This window comes from Mytilus edulis, chromosome 5 (assembly GCF_963676685.1).
Source record: "Mytilus edulis chromosome 5, xbMytEdul2.2, whole genome shotgun sequence".
Lineage (NCBI taxonomy): Eukaryota > Metazoa > Mollusca > Bivalvia > Mytilida > Mytilidae > Mytilus > Mytilus edulis.
In genome coordinates this window covers 44,819,442-44,841,853 of record NC_092348.1, presented here as the reverse complement: position 1 = coordinate 44,841,853, position 22,412 = coordinate 44,819,442, and the positions used below count along the sequence as shown (strand labels likewise).

At 32.0% G+C, this 22,412-nt stretch overlaps 1 protein-coding gene and 1 long non-coding RNA gene across 3 annotated transcripts in view; one reads left to right on the top strand and one right to left on the bottom strand.

Annotated features, from left to right (window-relative positions):
- Positions 1-22,412, top strand: part of LOC139522430 (CCN family member 3-like) — a 35,217-nt gene that overhangs the window by 5,254 nt on the left and 7,551 nt on the right. For both annotated transcript variants that reach the window (XM_071315941.1, XM_071315943.1), the window contains exons 3-4: positions 4,539-4,747; positions 5,368-5,485. In XM_071315941.1, the coding sequence (XP_071172042.1) occupies positions 4,539-4,747; positions 5,368-5,485 (327 nt within the window). The remainder of the gene's footprint in view (positions 1-4,538; positions 4,748-5,367; positions 5,486-22,412) is intronic.
- Positions 8,933-21,951, bottom strand: LOC139523762 (uncharacterized). Its single transcript, XR_011664679.1, has 5 exons — positions 21,548-21,951; positions 17,174-17,254; positions 15,752-15,932; positions 13,844-13,937; positions 8,933-9,167 (listed from the first exon to the last, which is right to left on the bottom strand). It is a non-coding gene; the product is annotated as an uncharacterized lncRNA (long non-coding RNA).

Below are 22,412 nucleotides of genomic sequence, written 5' to 3'. Positions count from 1 at the left end.
TGACTTACATCTAGAAATTGACAATGAGGGTCGGTTGAAAACAAAACTTTACGACAAAAGAGATGATTTCAGCTTTCCAATTGTGAACTTTCCATTTCTAAGTAGCAACATTCCAGCAGCACCTGCATACGGGGTATATATCTCCCAATTGATACGATATTCCCGTGCTTGCATTTCCTATCATGATTTTCTTGATAGAGGTTTGCTGCTAACAAGGAAGCTATTAAACCAAGAGTTCCAAATGGTGAAGTTGAAATCATCCCTTCGTAAATTTTACGGACGCCATCACGAGTTGGTTGACCGTTATGGAATAACCGTTTCACAAATGATATCGGATATGTTCCTTACGTCGTAACTACAATCCCCTTCCCTTTCATGAATATGACCTACCGAATTTAGACAATTTACCGGATTTGATATCACATAAGCAACACGACGGGTGCCACATGTGGAGCAGGATCTGCTTACCCTTCCGGAGCACCTGAGATCACCCCTAGTTTTTGGTGGGGTTCGTGTTGTTTATTCTTTAGTTTTCTATGTTGTGTCGTGTGTACTATTGTTTTTCTGTTTGTCTTTTTCATTTTTAGCCATGGCGTTGTCAGTTTGTTTTGGATTTATGAGTTTGACTGTCCCTTTGGTATCTTTCGTCCCTCTTTTGATACGAAAAATATTCTTACTCTTTTTAAATTGCCATGGTCTGTTGTTTTTAAACTGTTGATATTGGAATTAGGTGAAAAGTCAAAGTTGAAATCATAAATAAGTGTTCCGTGAAAATTGTTTTCGAAAATCTAATTTGTTCATAATTCTTTAAAGTAATAAACAAATATATTTTGATCTTCCCTCATCTGATCACCAGCATGGCTAAAGGTATTACTTCCAAAGGTATTGTGAGGGGTGTGAGGTGACACGTCCAGGTATTCAAGCGATTTCCTGTCGGGCTTGCAAGTTCATGCATCGTTTCACTTCTGCAGGTATTGATCAGTGTACACGGCTGATAACTTATAACTTATAACTTTCCATTTTGAACTATCAGATGAATAATATACAACTCTGTCTTACTTGTCATTACTAAACTCATACGCTTGTTTATAAATAACATTTCTGGTGTAAAGAATATAATTCATAAACATATAAATAATACCCAAAAAATAAGATTTGATGAAATTAAAATCTATTTAAATATTTTTTCCAAGGGTGAATTTGGGAAAATGTAATATATAGTCATTGTCAATAGTGAAGGACAGATTGGAACAGACCAGAAATATTGATTTAAAAAAATGTACGCACTTGCCGACGATTCGTTTATACGACTGGATAGAAAGTTACGGAACTATAGCGCAATTAAAAATATATACATGTATACATTGAACATAAGAAAAAAACATATATTTTGAATAAATAGGGGTAAAAGTGTTGTAAATAGACTAGTCCACGTATGCCAACAGTATGTAATCATCGAATGTCGATAGACTATTGTATACCAGAAGAAGAAGAGAACCAATTTGATTTAAATACAGGTCGATGTATAACTTTTGCTTTGGTTCATTGAAGCTGTGGACCTAGTAAAATCACAGATTTATATTTCAATAAGTTTGTTCTCGAACAAAGAAAGTAATTCGTCGTCACAATTGTTATATATGCCACTGGACAACACTAATTATCCCCAGGGAATGTGAATATTTTGCTGGAAAACTTTTGAGTATCAAAGTTTCAAATTAATTTCGGGATTTATTTTCTTTCTTGGTATTCAATAACAGAAAAAAGAATAAATTACTTGTTCGCTAAATAGGGGTATTCTTGTCAGATAAAAGACTTTTAGTTATATTTAAAAAATAGGGAAATATGACATTAAATTGGTTCTGTCTTTTTTTTTAAACATCGTTAAAAAGATGTGTGTCTAAGGTGAACGCCACAAGAACCCTGTAATACTAGTACGAGAGTATAGCATGTAAACATTCCTTCTCAATAATATGGTTGTATTGGAAATCTTTTCATACAGATTGACAACTCATTGTCCGATATGCATGTAATATTTGCCACATGACGCCCATAGTTCTTTCTACCATAATCATTTTATTCTGTGATATTGCTGTAAACATCGATGGTTCACACCCAAACAAAATGGGAGTAATGGACCTTCAGAGCTTCTCCGTGTTATACACTTGTGAAATATATAGACGAAATTTCTGTATTGAAATGAATCAACATCTCACAAACCGGATTTTCAAATAACGATTGTGAGTAATCACCTTACAAACCAATATAAATGTATGGCAAGATATAACCATGAAGGAATTTAGTTTTTGTCAGACGCAAGAACTCATCACTATATATATATCATAAACGTATACGTATATATATGCATACAGTTTCAAATATTAAGAACAAGCGGTCGATGTCGATAGTCTGTTTTCTAACTGTTCAGAGTTAGACATGTCACTTGTTCATTCTTGGAAGCCTTCATATTCCCCGTCTAACGATTGGAACTCTTTCTGATTGTGTTGACTATAAATGCTTGTATGGTAATTCTGTCGTTTATCTGTACAAGCGGTTGCATTTACTCTCCTTTCCCAACAAACAAACGAACGAAACGCCACTAGTCTGATTTCTCTGGAGCTCATCCTCAATGGCTCTTATACGTCAGGAAACTTACATGTATACTAATAATGATTGTTTCAAGAACAACGATGTATGGACGAACTATTATAAATTCGTCAATATCAGTTATGCATGACTAAAATATAACTTTTATTACAACTACTGTATTACTTATTTTGGATTAATAACGGCTATCATGTTCAACATTGCACAAATATTATCATAGAATTTAAAAAAAAATCCTCAAAAATCCTCAAAAGAAATAATGCCTTAGCTTAGATAATTGATATTCTTTTCGCAAAAAGTTCGTGTAAATGATTGTCAAATGAATTTAATTATGTAAGAATAAAATGTTAAAAAGAAACTAAAAAAAAATCATGCATGTTGTATGTTGTATTTTTTGGTCAATTAAAAACTTTAAAATTGCAATAGTTTTATTAGCATTTAAACACAGCCAGATTTGAATACAAGTTAAGAAATTCCGGTAAAGTCAATGATATCAAACAGATGTACAATGGTATATCAAATTGGGTAATATTGCATTTAGTTTTTATAAAAGATTAAAACTACTATTTTTTGCTTCATATTTGAATCTTTACGCCAATTGCCGCTAAGAAAGTAATCAAAAATTGTTTTCTTTTATTTTTATACACTTTCGGAATTACGAATCTGAATTTTATTTTCAATTAATTTACACAATTTAATTATTGTATCTTTATTCTCATCGTGTATTAAATCTTAGTGTATTAACATCGTGACAGCATTCTCTTTCTAATCCTTTCTGTTTATCCTTTCCAAATAACAACATTTATACCTGTGTACGCTTGAACTCACACCTGCGGCTAAATAGCTACAAGGTAAACGAATTGACCTCAAGCCGAGAAATATACAGTGACCTTTACAAAATAATATACACACTCTGCTCACACATTAGTTGCATTGAAATGATTATCAAAACAATAACGGTGTATTTAATATTTTCAGTTCAATATCAGTAAAAATGTTCAATAAATATTTTATGAAAAAAATCTCAACAATAATTAATTAAATTTATTCAAAAACATTTACTAGAGATAATTTTATAGGAGTTTAATTCAATCAATACAAAACGGTATATGCATATTCATTTTCGTTCATTCTTATATTGTGGTTAATAACTTCGACCATTCGTCAGCTGTGCGCTTTCAATTACGTATATTGTCGATAAGCTATAAGAGTTAAACAGATTTTATTTTTTCCCAGAATTCAATAAATCGGGCTAATACGTCACGACCCACTCGAGAATTCAACCAAAAAAGTTACAAATACTTGATTTTCTCCGTTATTAGAAGGAATATAAATTTAAAACTTTGCAAATGTGTTTTTTATGTTAAGATGAACATAATTAGATGATAAGTAAAAAATCGCGGAATTTCCCTTTAAAGATCCGAAAACCAATTTTGTAACTGTACAAAAAGGTAAACTCGTAAGCAGCAATTATTCATTTTATGTTTAATATGGTGTTTACATGAATATAAATTATGTGATAATTTTTATAAATTTCCTGTTATTAAACTTTCAATTTTTCGAAAAACTAAGGATTATTGTTATCCCAGGAATAGGTTAACTTTATAGCTATTTTGATCTTAGCGTCACTGGTATGTCTTTGGTTGACGAAACGCGAGTCTGGCGTATTGAATTATAACCCTTATTATTCTATAATTGTTTTATAAAAAAACCCAGATATAAAACATATATATTGAGTCCCACTGTGGTATGCATTTAATAAAGTTTAATACTTTTTATAGTATTTACAGAGAATACATGATGCATTCGATCACCATATTAGAAAGGTATGCTAGAATTGGGAGTTCGACATTATCTATATTCATGATATTAAGTCATTGACCTTGTCTATCTGAGATCTCTATGAAGACCATGTAATATTACTTTATTGACAGATGTAAAGCTTACCCAAACTTGCCATCAATCTGTACATTTAAACCAGACCCAACAGATTCCTGTTGTAAAGTACCAGACTGTGGACACTATACTGCAATCACTGAAAACAAATTCACAGGAACCATTCCACCAAACAAATTTAATCTGTTTCCTATAGGAACACATTCTTTCTTCTATGGATCCAGTCAGAACCCAAATGCTTTACAAGGTACTAGTAGTAAAGGTTATGAACTTTTATATTTCCATATCACTATATCTATGGTGATCAGTAAAATTATCCCCAATATAGCAATACTATAGTCAATTTGCAATTAATTACAAACACACAGCTTGATTAAAGCAGTAGTTGATATAATTTCTGCATGCGCATGTTCTTCCGTTTGTAAGAAATCAAATCCCATTCTTATAGTTCAATGGATTGAAAATGATTCAAATAATCAGCAAATGAGTTTTAACGAATTAAATCAATATAAAGTCCGAACCATTGACTTACTTCAAAATTAACTTCATATTTTTATCAAAAGTGCTGCATGACGAATTTTGTGGATTTTCCAAGGAGGGCACATTCATAAAGAAATTGTTGCAAGATTAAAGAGGAGAAAATCAAATGTCGATTGTTTTGCGATATAAAATTAGATTAGACCGTGTGTCTCTTAACTTGATGCAAATATTAAAGTCATAAGTATACACATGTCTTTTTAAAAACGTGTGTTTATTATTCTATTTTGCAATATGTTTAGTTGGATATGAATGTGAAATACATTTTCAGAATATTACGACTGAGTGCATTAGGGAACTTTAAGCAAGACTTGTAATTTTATCTTACAGATACCTGCTTATATAAGAACAAGGTTTACAAGCAGGGAGCCTCTTGGGATGACGGATGTGATTATGTGTGTACCTGTCTTTATGGACAACTAAATGGGATGTACGGTTGTTTATCTAAGTAAGATAATATATGTATGCGTTTGAATAACTACCTAATTGACAAAAATAGGGCTTGAGTATTTTTCTATTTCGAAAAAATCCAAAATCTTGCATTCTAATTCCTTATAGTCTAAATAGTATCTTATAGTATTTTGTCTTTTGTTAAGTTTTGATCAAAATTCTTTTGTACAGCATACCAAACATTTCGTTGGGGTAGTTTGTTATCCTTCTTAATTTAATAACACTATTTTAGATATCCACTTTTTTAGGTGTTTAGCCTTGGAGTATTTTGTTGTCCTTCTTCTATATAACAACACTATTTTAGGAGTCCAGCCTTGGATTATTTTGGTATCCTTCTATAAAACAACATTATTTTAGGAGTCCAGCCTTGGATTATTTTGTAATCCTTCCTTTAGTATTTTGTTATCCTTTTTCTATATTACAACACTATTTTAGATATCCAGTCGTGGAGTATTTTGTGATCCTACTTCGATATAACAACACTATTTTAGGTGTCCAGCCTTGAATTATTTTGTTATCCTTCTTCTATATAACAACACTATTTTAGGAGTCCAGCCTTGGATTATTTTGGTATCCTTCTATAAAACAACATTATTTTAGGAGTCCAGCCTTGGATTATTTTGTAATCCTTCCTTTAGTATTTTATTATCCTTCTTCTATATTACAACACTATTTTAGATATCCAGTCGTGGAGTATTTTGTGATCCTACTTCGATATAACAACACTATTTTAGGTGTCCAGCCTTGAATTATTTTGTTATCCTTCTTCTATATAACAACACTATTTTAGGAGTCCAGCCTTGGAGTATTTTGGTATCCTTCTGCGATATAACAACATTATTTAAGAAGTCCAGCCTTGGAGTATTCTGTTATCCTTCTTCGATATAACAATATTATTTTAGGAGTCCAGCCAAGGAGTATTTTGTTATCCTTCTTCTATATAACAACACTATTTTAGGAGTTCAACCTTGGATTATTTTGTTATCCCTCTTCTATATGTTACAACATTATTTTTATAACATTACTATTTTAGGTGTCAAGCCTGGGAGTATTTTTTTTATCCTTTTTTTATATAACAAAACCATTTGAGGAGTCCAGCCTTGGGGTATTTTGTTATCCTTCTTCTATATAACATCACTATTTTAGGAGTCCAGCCTTGGATTATTTTGTTATCCTTCTTCTATATAACAACACTATTTTAGGTGTCCAGCCTTGGATGATTTTGTTATCCTTCTTCTATATAACAACACTTTTTTAGGAATAATGTGTCTCAACCGACTGGAACACTTAACAGCTGTCACACATGTGGGGAGTTCAGCTGGCTATCAAACCATGTTCAACCAACCATTTTTCTTTTGAAAAAGTATAGTGTCAAGCCTTAGAGTAGTTTGTTATCCTTCCATTATATAACAACACTATTTTAGGAGTCCAGCCTTGGAGTATTTTGTTATCCGTCTTCCATATAGCAACATTATTTTCGGAGTCCATCCTTGTAGTATTTTCTTATCCTTCTTCTATATAACAACATTATTTTAGGAGTCAAGCCTTGGATTATTTTGTTATCCTTCTTCTATATAACAACACTATTTTCGGTGTCCTTCCTTGGATTATTTTGTTATCGTTCTTCTATATAACAACACTATTTTAGGTGTCTAGTCTTTGAGTATTTTGTTATCCTTTTTCTATATAACAACACTATTTTAGATGTCTAGCTGTGCAGTATTTTGTGATCCTATTTCGATATAACAACACTATTTTCAGGTGGTCTGCCTTGGAGTACTTTGTTATCCTTCTTCTATATAACAACACTATTTTATGAATAATGTACCTCAGCCGACTGGAACTCTAAACAACTGTCACACATGTGGGGAGTTTAGTTAGCTATCAAACCATGTTCAACCCACCTTTTTTCTTTTGAAAAAGTATAATGTCAAGCCTTGGAGTATTTTGTTATCCTTCTTCAATATAACAACACTATTTTAGATGTCCAGCCGTGGAGTATTTTGTGATCCTTTTTCGATATAACAACACTATTTTAGGTGTTCTGCCTTGGAGTATTTTGTTATCCTTTTTCTATATAACAACACTATTTGATGAGTCCAAACTTGGAGTACTTTGTGATCCCTTTTCTATATAACAACACTATTTTAGGAGTCCAGCATTTGAGTATTTTGTTATCCTTCTTCGATATAAAAACACTATTCTAGGAGTCCAGCCTTGGAGTACTTTGTGATCATTTTTCTATATAGCAACATTATTTTGTGAGTCCAACCTTGGAGTATTTTGTTCTCCCTCTTCGATATAACAACACTATTTTAGATGTCCAGCCGTGGAGTATTTTGTGATCCTTTTTCGATAAAACAACACTATTTTAGGTGTTTAGCCTTGGAGTACACTAGCAAATGTGCCACGCATGATAATCGTGCGAAAATCATGCGTAAATCATGCGTATTTTTCGCACGGAAAACGCCCAAATCGAGCTACATCCGATAATCGTGCGTAAACTTTACGCATGATTTTCGCATGATTCCCGCACGAAAATTATGCGTATAGAGCTACGTGCGTATTACACGGAATAAGTTTACGCATGAGAATCATGCGTTAATCAAAACACATGATTATCGTGCGTAGTCATGATAAAACTATGTAGTGAATTATTTGTTTTTAATGTCTGGATTTGATAAGTTCTTCTTTTTTTAATGTGTTGACAACTTTTGGTATTTTCTATTTTCATTTTTATACAAATATAAAGTGAATTTTTTTTCGAAAAAATAAATACTTGTTTGATTTTTATGTCACAGTTGTATTGCTGGAACTTGCGATGAAACAGTCAATATACTTCATTTTAAAGCAATATAATTGTTATCTGCATTTCCTTATAAGTCACCTAGTGTGCAACTAAAATATGTTTCTAAAGCATTATACACATACAAGGATTTTGGTAAAGAAATCTCAGTCATACAATAAATTGTTGCTAAAAAAAGGTGAATATTGATGATAACTCTGATTTAAAATCCATTTAAACATTCTACATTCTACATGTATATTCAAGAGTACAGCAACATTATCCCAAGTATTTCAGTGCTTGCCTCTGGTTCGTATCATATTTTGTTTTCACATATTAACTTGTTAAAAAAATTTGTCTATTCTTACATGTCTTATGTTTGGGTCTTTTTTTATAGCTCACCTGGTTTTTTATTCATTGTTGGAGGACATATGGTGACCTGTAATTACTTACTATATATACATCATTTGAACAACTCTTATGGATATTTTTCTCATTGGCAATTCAACCAAATTTCTTTACTATTATACGATCTTTGGATCATATTATATCAAGAGTAATTGTCCTCAACAGTGATTGTGTAAAATATAGTTTTCTTTTTACAGTTTTGAATGTCTCCATTTTCTTCAAACTTTCTTAGTACAAACACCAAAATATAAATTTCAATCTTCTAACTTTACTGCTTTATTTCCAAGTATTTTTATTCACAATTTTATTTCTTCAGTTTTCAAAGTACAACATGTACATGAATGTCTTCTTCATGAATCAAAATATTGGGTTTTTCTTGTAATATTTCCAATGTTTGTGAAGTTTTTCCATGTTTGTGAGGTAGTCTTCTATGTCCTTTATTGGTCCTTTATTGGTTATTCTTCACCATGTTCACTGTGAATGGTAACTGAAATAAAATATTCATAAATAATATAAATTTGACTTAAGTAAATTAAGTAATTCGATAATAATTAAAAGTGTAATTCACTTAAGAGGTCTCAAACAGCTTAAAATGTATACGCAAATAAAAAAAAAGATGTGATATGATTGCCAACTGTCTATATTTACAAGAGACCAAAATGACACGGACATTAACAACTATAGGTCACCGTACGGCCTTTAACACCGCATAGTTAGTTATAAAAGGCCCCAAAATGACAATGTACAACAATGATTGCCAATGAGACAACTGTCTATATCTACAAGAGACCAAAATGACACAGACATTAACAACTATACATGCTATTGGTCACTGTACAGCCTTCAACAATGAGTAAAGCCCATACCAAATATTTGGCTATATAAGGCCCCGATATGACAATGTAAAACAACCCTTCCCCTAACCTGGGACAGTGGTATAACAGTACAACATGAGAACGAACTATAAAAATCAGTTGAAAAAGGCTCAACTCATCAGATGGACAAAAATACAAGTGGACGTGTTAGTATTAGAATGTTAAAAAAACTGCCGTAATGTCTATGTTTATTGTATATAGGAGAGGCAAACTCTTAGTTAGAGAATGGAAACTATTTTTTCAATTTGTAAAGGGGCATAACTCTATACAATAAAAATGATGTCACCAAAATCCAAAAGTGATCTTTGTTCTGATGTTATACATTTGTACTATAACTAATAAGATGTGTTTAAGATTCATAACATTTGGTTGAGGCAAACCTTAAGTAAATAAACTCATCATAGATACCAAGGACTAAATTTTTTGTATGTACGCCAGACGCGCGTTTCGTCTACAAAAGACGCATCAGTGACGCTTGAATCCAAAAAAGTTAAAAAGGCCTAATAAAGTACAAAAAGAGCATCAAGGACCAAAATTCCTAAAAGTTTTTCTAAATCAAGCTTCTATGCAGGTAATCTATGCCTGAGGTAGATAAGCCTAAGTATTTCAAAAATTCTAAATTTTGTGAACAGTTAATTTATAAATATAACCATATCAATGATAATTCATGTCAGCACAAAAAAGTGCTGACTACTGGGCTGGTGATACCCTCGGGGAAAGCTCAGCAGATTGAGAAATGAAAAATTTCGGAATTTTTAAGGGGCATTTCTCTAGAACGGTAAAAGGGATGCCACTTAAATTCAAACTTGATCTGCATTTTGTGGTAATAGGCATTGTATACAAGTTTTACATCATTTGATTGAGGCAAACAATAGAACTAGAGAATGGAAACCAATTTTGCAATGTATGTATGTAAGGATGTAGAGACAGACAAAAATTAAATGCCCCTCTGCTTCAGCAAGGGCATAAAAAGGAGATGCACAATGGGATTATGTGGAAAGTTTCAATAAATTATGAATTACGGGTTTAAGCAGAAAAAAACAAATACATAATATGTGTGTTCTAGTGGTCAGATAAAACAAAGTTGGTCAGATAAAACAAAGTACATGTCATCCAATTTTATAAAAATCCATGTATGTTTGACAAATTAAAGTTATTGATGTCCAAAAAACTTTAAACAGATCTAGACTAAACCTAAATGTTGACCATACCACAGACAGAATCTAAAATCGCTATCTCTCGCTTTTGCCAAAAAAAAAAAACTCAGCAAAAAGCAATACATATATTCATTAACGCTGTTATGGTTTAACATCCTTCTGATAAGTTCAATATTTTGGCATTATCATGATTATAAGTCATACTTTCCTAAACTGCTTCAAGTGACAAATGTTTTTACACTAAATTCCTCGAACGATAGATATTTCAGTTTGAGAAAACAAAATTTTTGCACATTTTATTTTTAAGTACCGGGGTACCTATTGACAATGACTGATGAGTCTAGTCATTTCTGGTTAATTTTGAGAGTAGGTTCTAATATATATGTAACACTCCCAAACGTGTCCTTCCCCCCCAAACGTGTCCGATTCTCCCAAACGTGTCTTTTCTCCCTAAACGTGTCCGAAATGTACAATATTTCCCAAACGTGTCCGATTTCATAACCCCCAAACGTGTCCGATAATTGTTATTCGGCAAAACGTGTCTAATATTTAACGCCTTTTAGCGCTTTTACATGTATCTCTTACATAAAATCGCTGATAACGTTTACGGCAATTCTATGATAGTAGACACACGTGATGAAGATGTCATTTATCAGATTAAGTTAGTTCGATGTAGGTTTTTAATGATTATAATAATTGCAAAATTAATCTGTTATTATTAAGTAACTTTGACTGCAGTTGTTTATTGTCCAGTTGCAAGTATTTCATATTCGTTTAGAGCGAACATACACACAGTTCTGGAGTTGAATTAATCGTTAACTTTGTTAATTATTTTGTACTTATAAACTCCGATGTCAGATGCCTTTTATATTTATCCAAATTGCATGGCGGGCCCGGGGTTTTAACAGTATTTCTTTTACTTTTGTCAATAGTTTGTGTGTATTTCAAAAGCCCATCAAATTATAAACTTGTTATCCGGGTTTTTTAATAAATTTTAGGTTTCCACCATCACTAAAGACACACAATAAGAAACATAACGTCCAGTGCCAAATATTTCATGTATAAGTTTTATAGATTCTTTTTTTTATGAATATTACTGATATGCAAATTTATTTTGTAGTGTATAAATAAACTTTAGAATGTTGATTACGTATTGTCCAGTTACAAGTACTTATGCATATTTATGCATATTTAGAGCCCACAATAGTTTTGCAAGTTTTAATGTTTTTACAGTTGTACTGTACACATTAACTTTAAACTAAACTTTAAACTGATGATCGCGTATTGTAAAGTTGCAAGTATGTCATGCATATTTAGAGAGAACATACAAGTTTTAATGTTTTTGCAGTTCTATTTAGAGAGAACATAGGCTACCTGTTGTTTTTTTTTTCTTTTCCATTTTAACATACATGTTTTAATGTTTTTACTGTTCTTTTGTTAAGATAAACTCTATACTGCTGGTTGCATATTGTCCAGTTGCAAGTATTTCATGCAGATTAGAGAAAACATACAAGTTTTAATGTTTTTTTCAGTTCTACTGAATAAATTAACTTTAGACTGTTGATTGCGAATTGTCCAGTTGTCAGTATTTCATGCATGATTAGAGAGAACATTAAAGTTTTAACGCGCAGAGAAAGAGACACTTTGACCCGTTAACTGTACTGTTTAACTCAACATGTTTGCTTACAATTTACAAACAAAATAGCCGAAATGACGCCCCCACTTTAAGCCAGTTTAGTTCTTCCGTTTTGAAAAAGTACTAACGTGCTTATGTATATTTTTAATGAAATGGTAAAATTAGTATACGTTAATGAAATAGCAATAACCAAATAACGCTTGATATGGACACATTTTGGGGATTGGACAAGTTTGGGGGTTAATTGAGAAATGGACACGTTTGGGCGTTTATACAAATGACACGCTTTGGCCCAGTTTTCAACTAGACATGTTTGGGGGAATCGGACACGTTTGGGCGGAAGGACACGTTTCTGAGTGTTACATATATGTTGGGTGCTGTCTTCCATAACTGTATGTACATGTACATGTAGTTTAATTTTTTTCATTGGTTAACATTCTTTATCTTTATAGGTTACTTTATGGTATGGATTTTGATCATTGTTTAAGGCTGTACAGTGACAAGTGAATGTTTACATCTTAATGATCTTTGTCCTGTGGTCTTTTAATTGATAGTTGGTCACATTGAAGAGCATACCTCGTCTCTTCATATTTATATGCTGGTTCATTGAAAAAGTTTCAAGGTTACATGTACATAATTTAATTGTTATATGTTTGCAAATACATTCTGATAATGCAAAAAAAATAAAATGTTGATTTTTATTTCTTATTCTAATGTCCAGTGGCAAATATTTTATGGAGCAATATCAGGGGAGCAGAAGAAGAATGTCTTGAAGCATACTTAAAATCGGATTGATGTAAAAAGAAGCAACAGTTTACATATTCGATTATCAATGTGTATCATCAGTACACCACACATGCCAAATATAGCTGGTATATAGGTATTTTGAAGTGTGAAAGGCTTTATATCGTACATGCATTTAACTATGCACCGTACACAAGGATTTATGTGGTCAGCTATACACCGTACACATCCCTCCTTTCGGAATAAAATATAGAAAAAAATAGCATATATATGTATGAAAGATTTCAATGCAAACTATTGAAACAGTGACAAACAGCTATACATATTACGCACACACAGTGGCCTTCTATCAGAAAAAGAGTTGCAATGAATATAGAATCATATTTGATGAGACAAGCGCAAACTTCTTTGACAAGTATTTGCACATTTTTTTAGTAAGCATTCTCGTTTTTGGAAAAAAATGAAACTGATCTTATCATCAACCTACGACCAAATCATTCTTAAGGAAAACAACTATTATGTTTAGATTGAAGTACACATTTATATTAAGTAAACAAAACAGAGATTTTCAATCCATGTCAGAAGAAAAATCGATCAATACAGCTTGGTTAGTAGCTATATCCGCTGTACCAAAGAAACACGGTGATTTATATAAAACATTACAATAAAACTAAAAAGTTTTAAATAGATTACGGTATATCATATTACAATGTATTATCAAAATTAACTGCAATTCTAAAGATGAACTTACTTTGATATCAGTTCTTTTTGTAGTACATTCACACCTACATGCACATGTTCACCAGTGAGTTTAATACTGTACTTTCCTTTCATTTGGCAATAAGCTTAAATTGTAAAATTGAAAATCTTAAGAATTTAATCAAGTAGTCCAGACAAAAACTACATGTACATTTGTAGTATGAGCTAATGCTAACTTATTTATACCTTTACTATATACTTTGCATTGTTAGTGAATTTAAGTAATACCTAAACAAACAACAGAAAAAATATTAACAGTTTAGCTAATAAAATATATGTACAGTATTAACTTGTTGTTTAAAAGGATCTTTTCTGCTGTCTACAGTTTAAACAAAATTTCAGGCATTAACTACTGGTGTTTATTGGGTCTTGTTTTGCTGTTTTAAGTTAATAGGCAAAATTGTTAAAATACACCATTTATAGGAAATATTAAACTCATGAATATAACATGAAACTGTTGTCATTTGTTGCCATCCATATGATACTTCATGCATTTAATAAAAGAACAACCTTTCAATGTACCTCGCCAATGGATGAATAAATTTGCTGCCAAAAAGCAATAAAAACTACATTCTTTTTTTTTCTTATAAACTTTTTCTTAAAAATCTACAAGAAATGTAAACCTGTGTGGGATTGCTTGCAATGCAATTTTCCTTACAATTTATATTCAACATAGCTCCTGTCAACATATTTGATAGCATTTAGTTCAAAACTCATACAAGACCATGCTGATATAGATAGACCTACGATATGAATTACAAAAATATCTGACAAAAAAGATACCTTGTCATACCAACAACTGGTTTTAGAATAAATGTGTTTAATTCTGTCAAAAGACCCTATAGGTTAATCAATATTAATTAAGCCAAAATATGCAATCTTTAATGAACTGACAAGAGTATGGCAACTATATATCCCTTCTTAATAAGTCTGATTAAAAGTTTTGTTAGCTTTAGAGGTGAATGCTGACATGTTTGTGCTTTGTAAAGAATATTATCATAAAAGATTGGATGTGAAATACCTGAACGTATAAGATGTCTGCATGTTGAGTGATAAATATTTAAGAATAATTTAATTTTGGATGTAACGCGTCTCCTGATTGGCTGACGTTATTTTGTTATCAGCCCATAGACATAATTTGGTCACGTTACCGTGACGTCATCAACGTTTTTTCATGGTTTTCTACGGTTTAAAATGGAATCTAGAATTAAATTATAAGAAATGACTGTAATATTTTTTCTGTCTATTTGAAATAACATAAACAAGAATGTGTCCTCAGTACACGAATGCCCCACTCGCACTATCATTTTCGATGTTCAGTGGACCGTGAGATTCGGGTAAAATCTCTGATTTGGCATTAAAATTAGAAAGATCATATCATAGGGAACATGTGTACCAAGTTTGAAGTCAATTGGACTTCAACTTCATCAAAAACTACCTTGACCAAAAACTTTAACCTGAAGCGGGACAGACGGACGGACGAACGGACAGACGGACGAACGGATGGACGGACGCACAGACCAGAAAACATAATGCCCCTCTTCTATCGTAGGTGGGGCATAAAAATGGGGTGCACACTGTTAAATAACCTGCTACGCGCGTTATTCAGTGTGCACCAAATTTTTTATGTTATTTCTTCATTATTCATAGACAGAAAAAATATTACAGTCATACCTTAAATAAATTCCTTATACTGATGATAAAATGTTTTGACTAGTTTGTGATATCGAAAACCCTGGTGTAATAATTTTTCACATGTGGGCACCGGACATTTGTATTCGATAATTCGTCCCTCCAAAATTTATTTTGTAAGACGGGCGTATAAAAAATCTTTGAAACTACATGTACAGAGTGTGAGAAGAAAAAAATATTCAAACAAAGTTTTCATTTTATTACATACCTCTCATCACAAAATTATTCATTGACTGCTGCTCCTCATATGCACATAAATCAATATGACGATCTATGACTATAATATCTATTTAATCTAGAAAGCAATGCCTAAAATGAATTCTGTTCTGTTGCTATAGCCATGTTAGCTTCTCCTACTTCTTGAAGGACTTGTATTTTCATTGAAAGTGCTAAAAGAAATAATGTTTAATAAAATGAAGTAAAAATATCTGCCAAAATTGCCTTAAAATATTTTGATATGGCAAACTGGCTTATTTTGACTTTTTAAATAAGACCACCAAAGTTGCCTTGAAAAAAGTTCACCATTTTGATCTTTTAAATAAAACCACCAAACTTGCCATGAAAAAGTTTGACTATACAAAAACATTTATCGGAATGTTCTTCTCAATAAAATAAAATCAATATGACCCTTGAATGAAGAGCTGAACAAAAGTGGTTATATTTTAGCTCTAAATCCGACATAATATATAATGCCAATCTTTGGGCAAAACTGTAAACCAACTTATTTTCGCGACTTTTGTGAATAGAAAAATAACGCGAATATAAATCATCACGAAAATGTAAAGCTGAGTTTTTCATTATTAAACTTCATCAGGTAAATTACAAAATCGCGAAATTAAATTGGCGCGAAGTGGACAAGAAAAATGAGAAAGGCTGAAACGCTAAAAAAAGTATCCGCGAAAATTAGTTGGTTTACAGTAAGTCATTTTAATAATCATGATACATGCATGATCATGTACTTTGAAATTTGAAGTTATTCATAATTACACCAAAAGTCTTGTTATTGGCTTTGAACTAGCTGTTGGTAACTCAGGCGAAAATACTCTCAGATATGTACTTAGTCTTTTTTGTTAAGGGGATGTGTAAGATGTCTTTCTGCTTTGTTTAGATTAATGAGTTAGGCCTTGTTCACAATAATATACCCAGATAGATGGGTTTGGCATCACAAAACTACTAGTCTAGCCCCATCACATTCTGTACATGAGTATCAGCCTGTAATTCAGTGGTTTGGTTTGTTGCTGTATATCATATTTTGTTTTTTTGTTCTTTTTTTGTACATAAATTAGTCTAGTTAGTTTTCTTGTTTGAAAGGTTTTACAAATTTATCATTTTCATTTGGGGTCTTTTATAGCTGACTATTAGATATGGGCTTTGCTCATTGTTGAAGGATGTAAGGTGACCTATAGTCATGATAGCTGTTAACTTCTATTTAATCTCTGGTGAAGAGTTGTCTTTTCTCATTAGTGTAAACAATATTGTATTTTGAAAATAATGTAAACATTACAATATCATGTGAATCTTGACAGTTTTATTAGGATTGGAAAACAAGTGAATTTTCATTTGTACAAATTTCTCTCTTTTCTCATTGGCAATCATACCACCTTTTCTTATTTATATTTACATTACGTACAATTAAATAGACCTTTCATCTCCTCCAGGGGTCCACTTCCCATGTACAACACATATAGCCTGACAGCATGATTTCGAGTTGCTATAAAAAAAAATGAGATATTTTGGCATTACATTTGTTAATCATGCTAATATATTTAAACCTCTGCCTGCTTTAAATTTCCATATTAAGGTATGAATGTTTAAACATACATGTACATGTAGCATTTATTCAAAGATGCCCAAGGTTGACAAATAGCAAAAAAGAATCCCAATGTGGTTTTTTTACAAAGTTTAAAACATAATTTATTTTTTGTATCAATTTATTCTAGTCTTCTAAATATTATGTTTATTGGACCTCATTGACCTAAATCAAAGGCATAACAGGGTCTTATTGCAATAATCATGATAATCAAATAAACTGCTTGCTGTTCCTACATTTTTGTCATTACCTTTTGTTATATTTCATTTTGGCCTAAAAATTAGCCCCAAAATAAAAAATGAAATATAGTATTTTTGTCTTCGACAATTTTTAAAAATCTTAATTGTTATAACCTTTGAACCAGTCGACTCAGATTTAAAAAATTATGGCGCCAATGAATTTCTTTATTTTGTGCTCTTTCACAATAATATATTTTTTTCTGTATTTTCTGTACTTCATATGACAATGACCTTTATCATAAAATTGAGAATGGAAATGGGGAATGTGTCAAAGAGACAACAACTCGACCAAATAAAAAACAACAGCAGAGGGTCACCAACAGGTCTTCAATGTAGCGAGAAATTCCCGCACCCAGAGGCGTCCTTCAGCTGGCCCCTAAACAAATATATACCAGTCCAGTGATAATGAACGCCATACTAGTTTCCAAATTGTACACAAGAAACTAAAATTGAAATAATACAAGACTAACAAAGGCCAGAGGCTCCTGACTTGGGACAGGCGCAAAAATGCGGCGGGGTTAAACATGTTTGTGAGATCTCAACCCTCCCCCTATACCTCTAACCAATGTAGTAAAGTAAACGCATAACAATACGCACATTAAAATTCAGTTCAAGAGAAATCCGAGTCTGATGTCAGAAGATGTAACCAAAGAAAATAAACAAAATGACAATAATACATAAATAACAACAGACTACTAGCAGTTAACTGACATGCCAGCTCCAGACTTCAATTAAACTGACTGAAAGATTATGATTTCATCATATGAACATCAGGCACAATCCTTCCCGTTAGGGGTTTAGTATCATACTATCATAACATATATGAGAAGAACATAACCCGTGCCATGCCAACAACTGTTTTTAGAATAAATGTGTTTATGTTTATAACATTGTTACCTATTTAACAGGGTTTAACAGCATGAACAGTGTTCTTTTGACTTTTCTTTAATATTCATCTGGATTTTACTCATTTTCATAAGTGGGGATTTGGCAGGAGTATATTTGACAGGATTAAACATGTACACTTTTCATTTAGTGGGGGGATTTTTTTTCAACTGTTTAAAGTGGGGCGAGTTGGCATGGTTGGTGAAAAGTGGGGAGATTTGTCGGCAGTTCGAGTTGTCTTGCTTCCGTTCTTGGACTGATTAAAGGGTTTACATGCATCACAGGGGTTTGTTACACTTTGCCGTGTTTACTATGCAACCCCAATTTTTCGGGGTTCGTATGGATGGATACAGGATAGTTAACCCGGCAAATTGTGACCGGTACCTCGAATTACCGAATAACAGTGTTATTATCCGAATAACTCATGTAATTACCGAATAACTCTTCAAATAGCGCGGAGCGAGGCGAAAATTTTTTGGGCTTTTTTTTTAGGGTGGTTCGGGTGCCTGACACGTACGGGAGAAGCTTTTTCCAGCATTACCATCTATAATAAAAAATAAAAAAATATAACAGAAATGCGTTTTTTATTAACTAGCCTAGTAAGTAACAAATCAAGTTTCAATATTGAATTTAATATCTCTGTTGGTCAACTAAAACTTTCCTATTCTCCTGTGACCTGTACTGCTTCAACACACGTTCTTATGTATATATATATATATATATGTGTGTGTATGTCCAACATCAAGTTATAAGCTTCTATAAGACGAAGTTATAAGCTTCTATAAGACGAGCATCAATAAGAATATATTTATTATACATAATCATTAACCATAAGAATAGGTACAGAGAAAAATAGACCAACATTGTTACTTACCCGGATTTTTGACGTTCTAATGTCACAAGTGATCACATTAAGATTTGTTTCAATTTTTTTATTTTGATTTGTATTCGGAACACTTCTTTTTTTTTTACCGTCATCGATTCGCTATGGTAAAAGCTGCAATCGCTGCTGCAGATTGAACATATTGTATGTAGTAGTGTGCGGGTAGATAATTTGAAACGCGAAACTTGCATATTGATAATGTAAAATCTATAATTAAAAAAAATGATACTTTAAAAGTTTGGTCGTCGTTTCAAAAGTGAGGCATTTGCCTCATTTGCCTCCATTACGCTACGGCCCTGGATACCAGCTCTTAGAGCATGTGGTCACTTTTTAACTAGTACTATTGATAAAGCAAACTATTTTGCTAAAAAATTTGTAGAAGTTAGCAGTTCTAACAACTATGATAATGATTTTAAAAAGCATAAATCTACTGTTGAAGAGCAGGAAATCAACACGTTTCTTAAATATTATAAAGAAAATCAAGATTGTTTTAACGAAAAATTCACTTTACAGGAATTTAAAGATGCCATTTCAGATACAAACGATAGTTCACCTGGTAAAGATAAAACCAGTTACAGCATGTTCAGACATCTGAGCGACAAAACTTTAAACATTTTTTTGCTATTTTTAAATAAAATATGGTTTTTACAGGAGATTCCTAAAGACTGGAAACATTCTGTGGTCATCCCTTGTTTAAAACAAGGAAAAGATTCAAGTGATCCGTTGTCTTATAGGCCTATAGCTTTGACCTCTAATTTTAATAAAATTTTGGAAAAGATGGTAAATAACCGATTAAGATGGTTTTTAGAAAAAAATAATTTATATAATCCAAACCAAAGTTGCAACCAATGCAGGTTCAATTATCTTTTTTCAATTATTTTAGTGTTTAAGTAAGTATACAGTTTTGTTTATGCAATTTATTTTTATTCTGTTTAATGCATTTTTCTTTTGTTGTTTCCCCACTGCTGTTTTATGCACTTGATACATAATGCATGTATAGTATTGTTTCGCATGTTTTCAGGTTGAAATTCTAAATAAAGTATTTCCGCGGACTATGACAGATAAGCCCGTGCCTTGTGCAGGATATCTTAGTAGTTATAATTTTTTTACAATAAATTCTAAATAAAGTATTTCCGCGGACTATGACAGATAAGCCCGTGCCTTGTGCAGGATATCTTAGTAGTTATAAATTTTTTACAATAAATTCTAAATAAAGTATTTCCGCGGACTATGACAGATAAGCCCGTGCCTTGTGCAGGATATCTTAGTAGTTATAAATTTTTTACAATAAATTCTAAATAAAGTATTTCCGCGGACTATGACAGATAAGCCCGTGCCTTGTGCAGGATATCTTAGTAGTTATAATTTTTTTACAATAAATTCTAAATAAAGTATTTCCGCGGACTATGACAGATAAGCCCGTGCCTTGTGCAGGATATCTTAGTAGTTATAATTTTTTTACAATAAATTCTAAATAAAGTATTTCCGCGGACTATGACAGATAAGCCCGTGCTTTGTGCAGGATATCTTAATAGTTGTAATTTTATAGATTTAAAGGGGCTTAGTTAACATCCATTTCTAAATCACAAATATAAAAATATAATAAAGATAATATTTTTTTAATAACTAAAATTAAAACAAAAACTTATTTAAATAGTTTACTATTCCATATTTTATTTTAAAAAATGCCCACCCTCACATTGTTCATTGCCGTGACGTGGCGTGAGGGCTCCACTTTGGTGGTCTAAGATGAACACGTTGAGGGATTGTATGCAATCTTTCTTTTCTTCATTTCTTACGTTTTCCTTGGTCGCCATCTTGGAAGTACACACCGATATCCATAATTTTATAATGATCAATATTAACTTACCTGCAACTTTTTTTTTATTTTTAGGTTATAAAATACACTTCTATTATAATTTTATTCAATAATATATGTTTAAAAGTCACTTAAATGTGTTAATATTGATATTTGAAGAGTTATTCGGTAATTACATGAGTTATTCGGATAATAACACTGTTATTCGGTAATTCGTGTTACCCAATTGTGACAAACAGAAACCCCTGTGCATGCATAACCATGATAACATTTGACATGTTGTACGCCGGTATAAAGTCAAAAGACTGTAAACTATAGCACTAGCATCTGCTTTTATCCATTTAAAACATGTGTAAGATAATATTTACCTTTCGTTGCGCTTTCCAAGTACAAAATAGTGGGTACATAAATCCGTCAAATGTTCCGTTTGGTTTGACTTTCATCATGTTCATTCAATTTTTTGTTCGCCGGTTTCTTCCAGTTAATCGACAATTAATAATACATTTATACTAAATTTTTGACCTCTCAGTGTCTTGTATTATCTTTCTGGCTGTCTCTGTCTAATCTTTTTTAAAATACAGTAAAAAAATCAAATCGGCAGACGCACGAGCGTCCATGGATTTTGCGTCATAGTATAAAAAAATGGCAACGGTGAAAAGTTTCCGGGTTTTCGTGTTCAACGTGCAAAGCCGTTTACGTAGTTTTCTAGTTTGGTTTACGGATGGATATATATGAGCATTATGATTATGAGTCTGGAATCAATAATGGGGATATACATTGTATAGAGAATAATGACCCAAAAAAAAGTGAAGAAGAAAGAACAAAAAGAATTGATATTAAATAAGCAATATTTATATAATATCATATAGACTGATTATCATTTATTTCTTTTAAGTCATTCACTTATTTTGCATTTTTTTTCCATGATCCAGAATCAAATTACTCTGCTGAGGGGTTGGCATTCTTCTGTAACTCCTTTTGTGATGTGGGATGGAAATTGACAAACGAGACTAATCCAATCAGAGAATTTAGAAATCTCAGTAGAGTGTAAATAAATAAAATACAACACATAGGAATACTCTTGGTTTGTTAGTGTTCCTGCGGAAGATCTCTCCAGCTTCCTCCATTAATAAAAACTTACCACCTTCGAGAAATAGTCAATACTGCTGACAGTGGCGCAAAAATGAACAATCAATAAGTCTTAGATGCAGATATAAACATTTAATAAGTGAG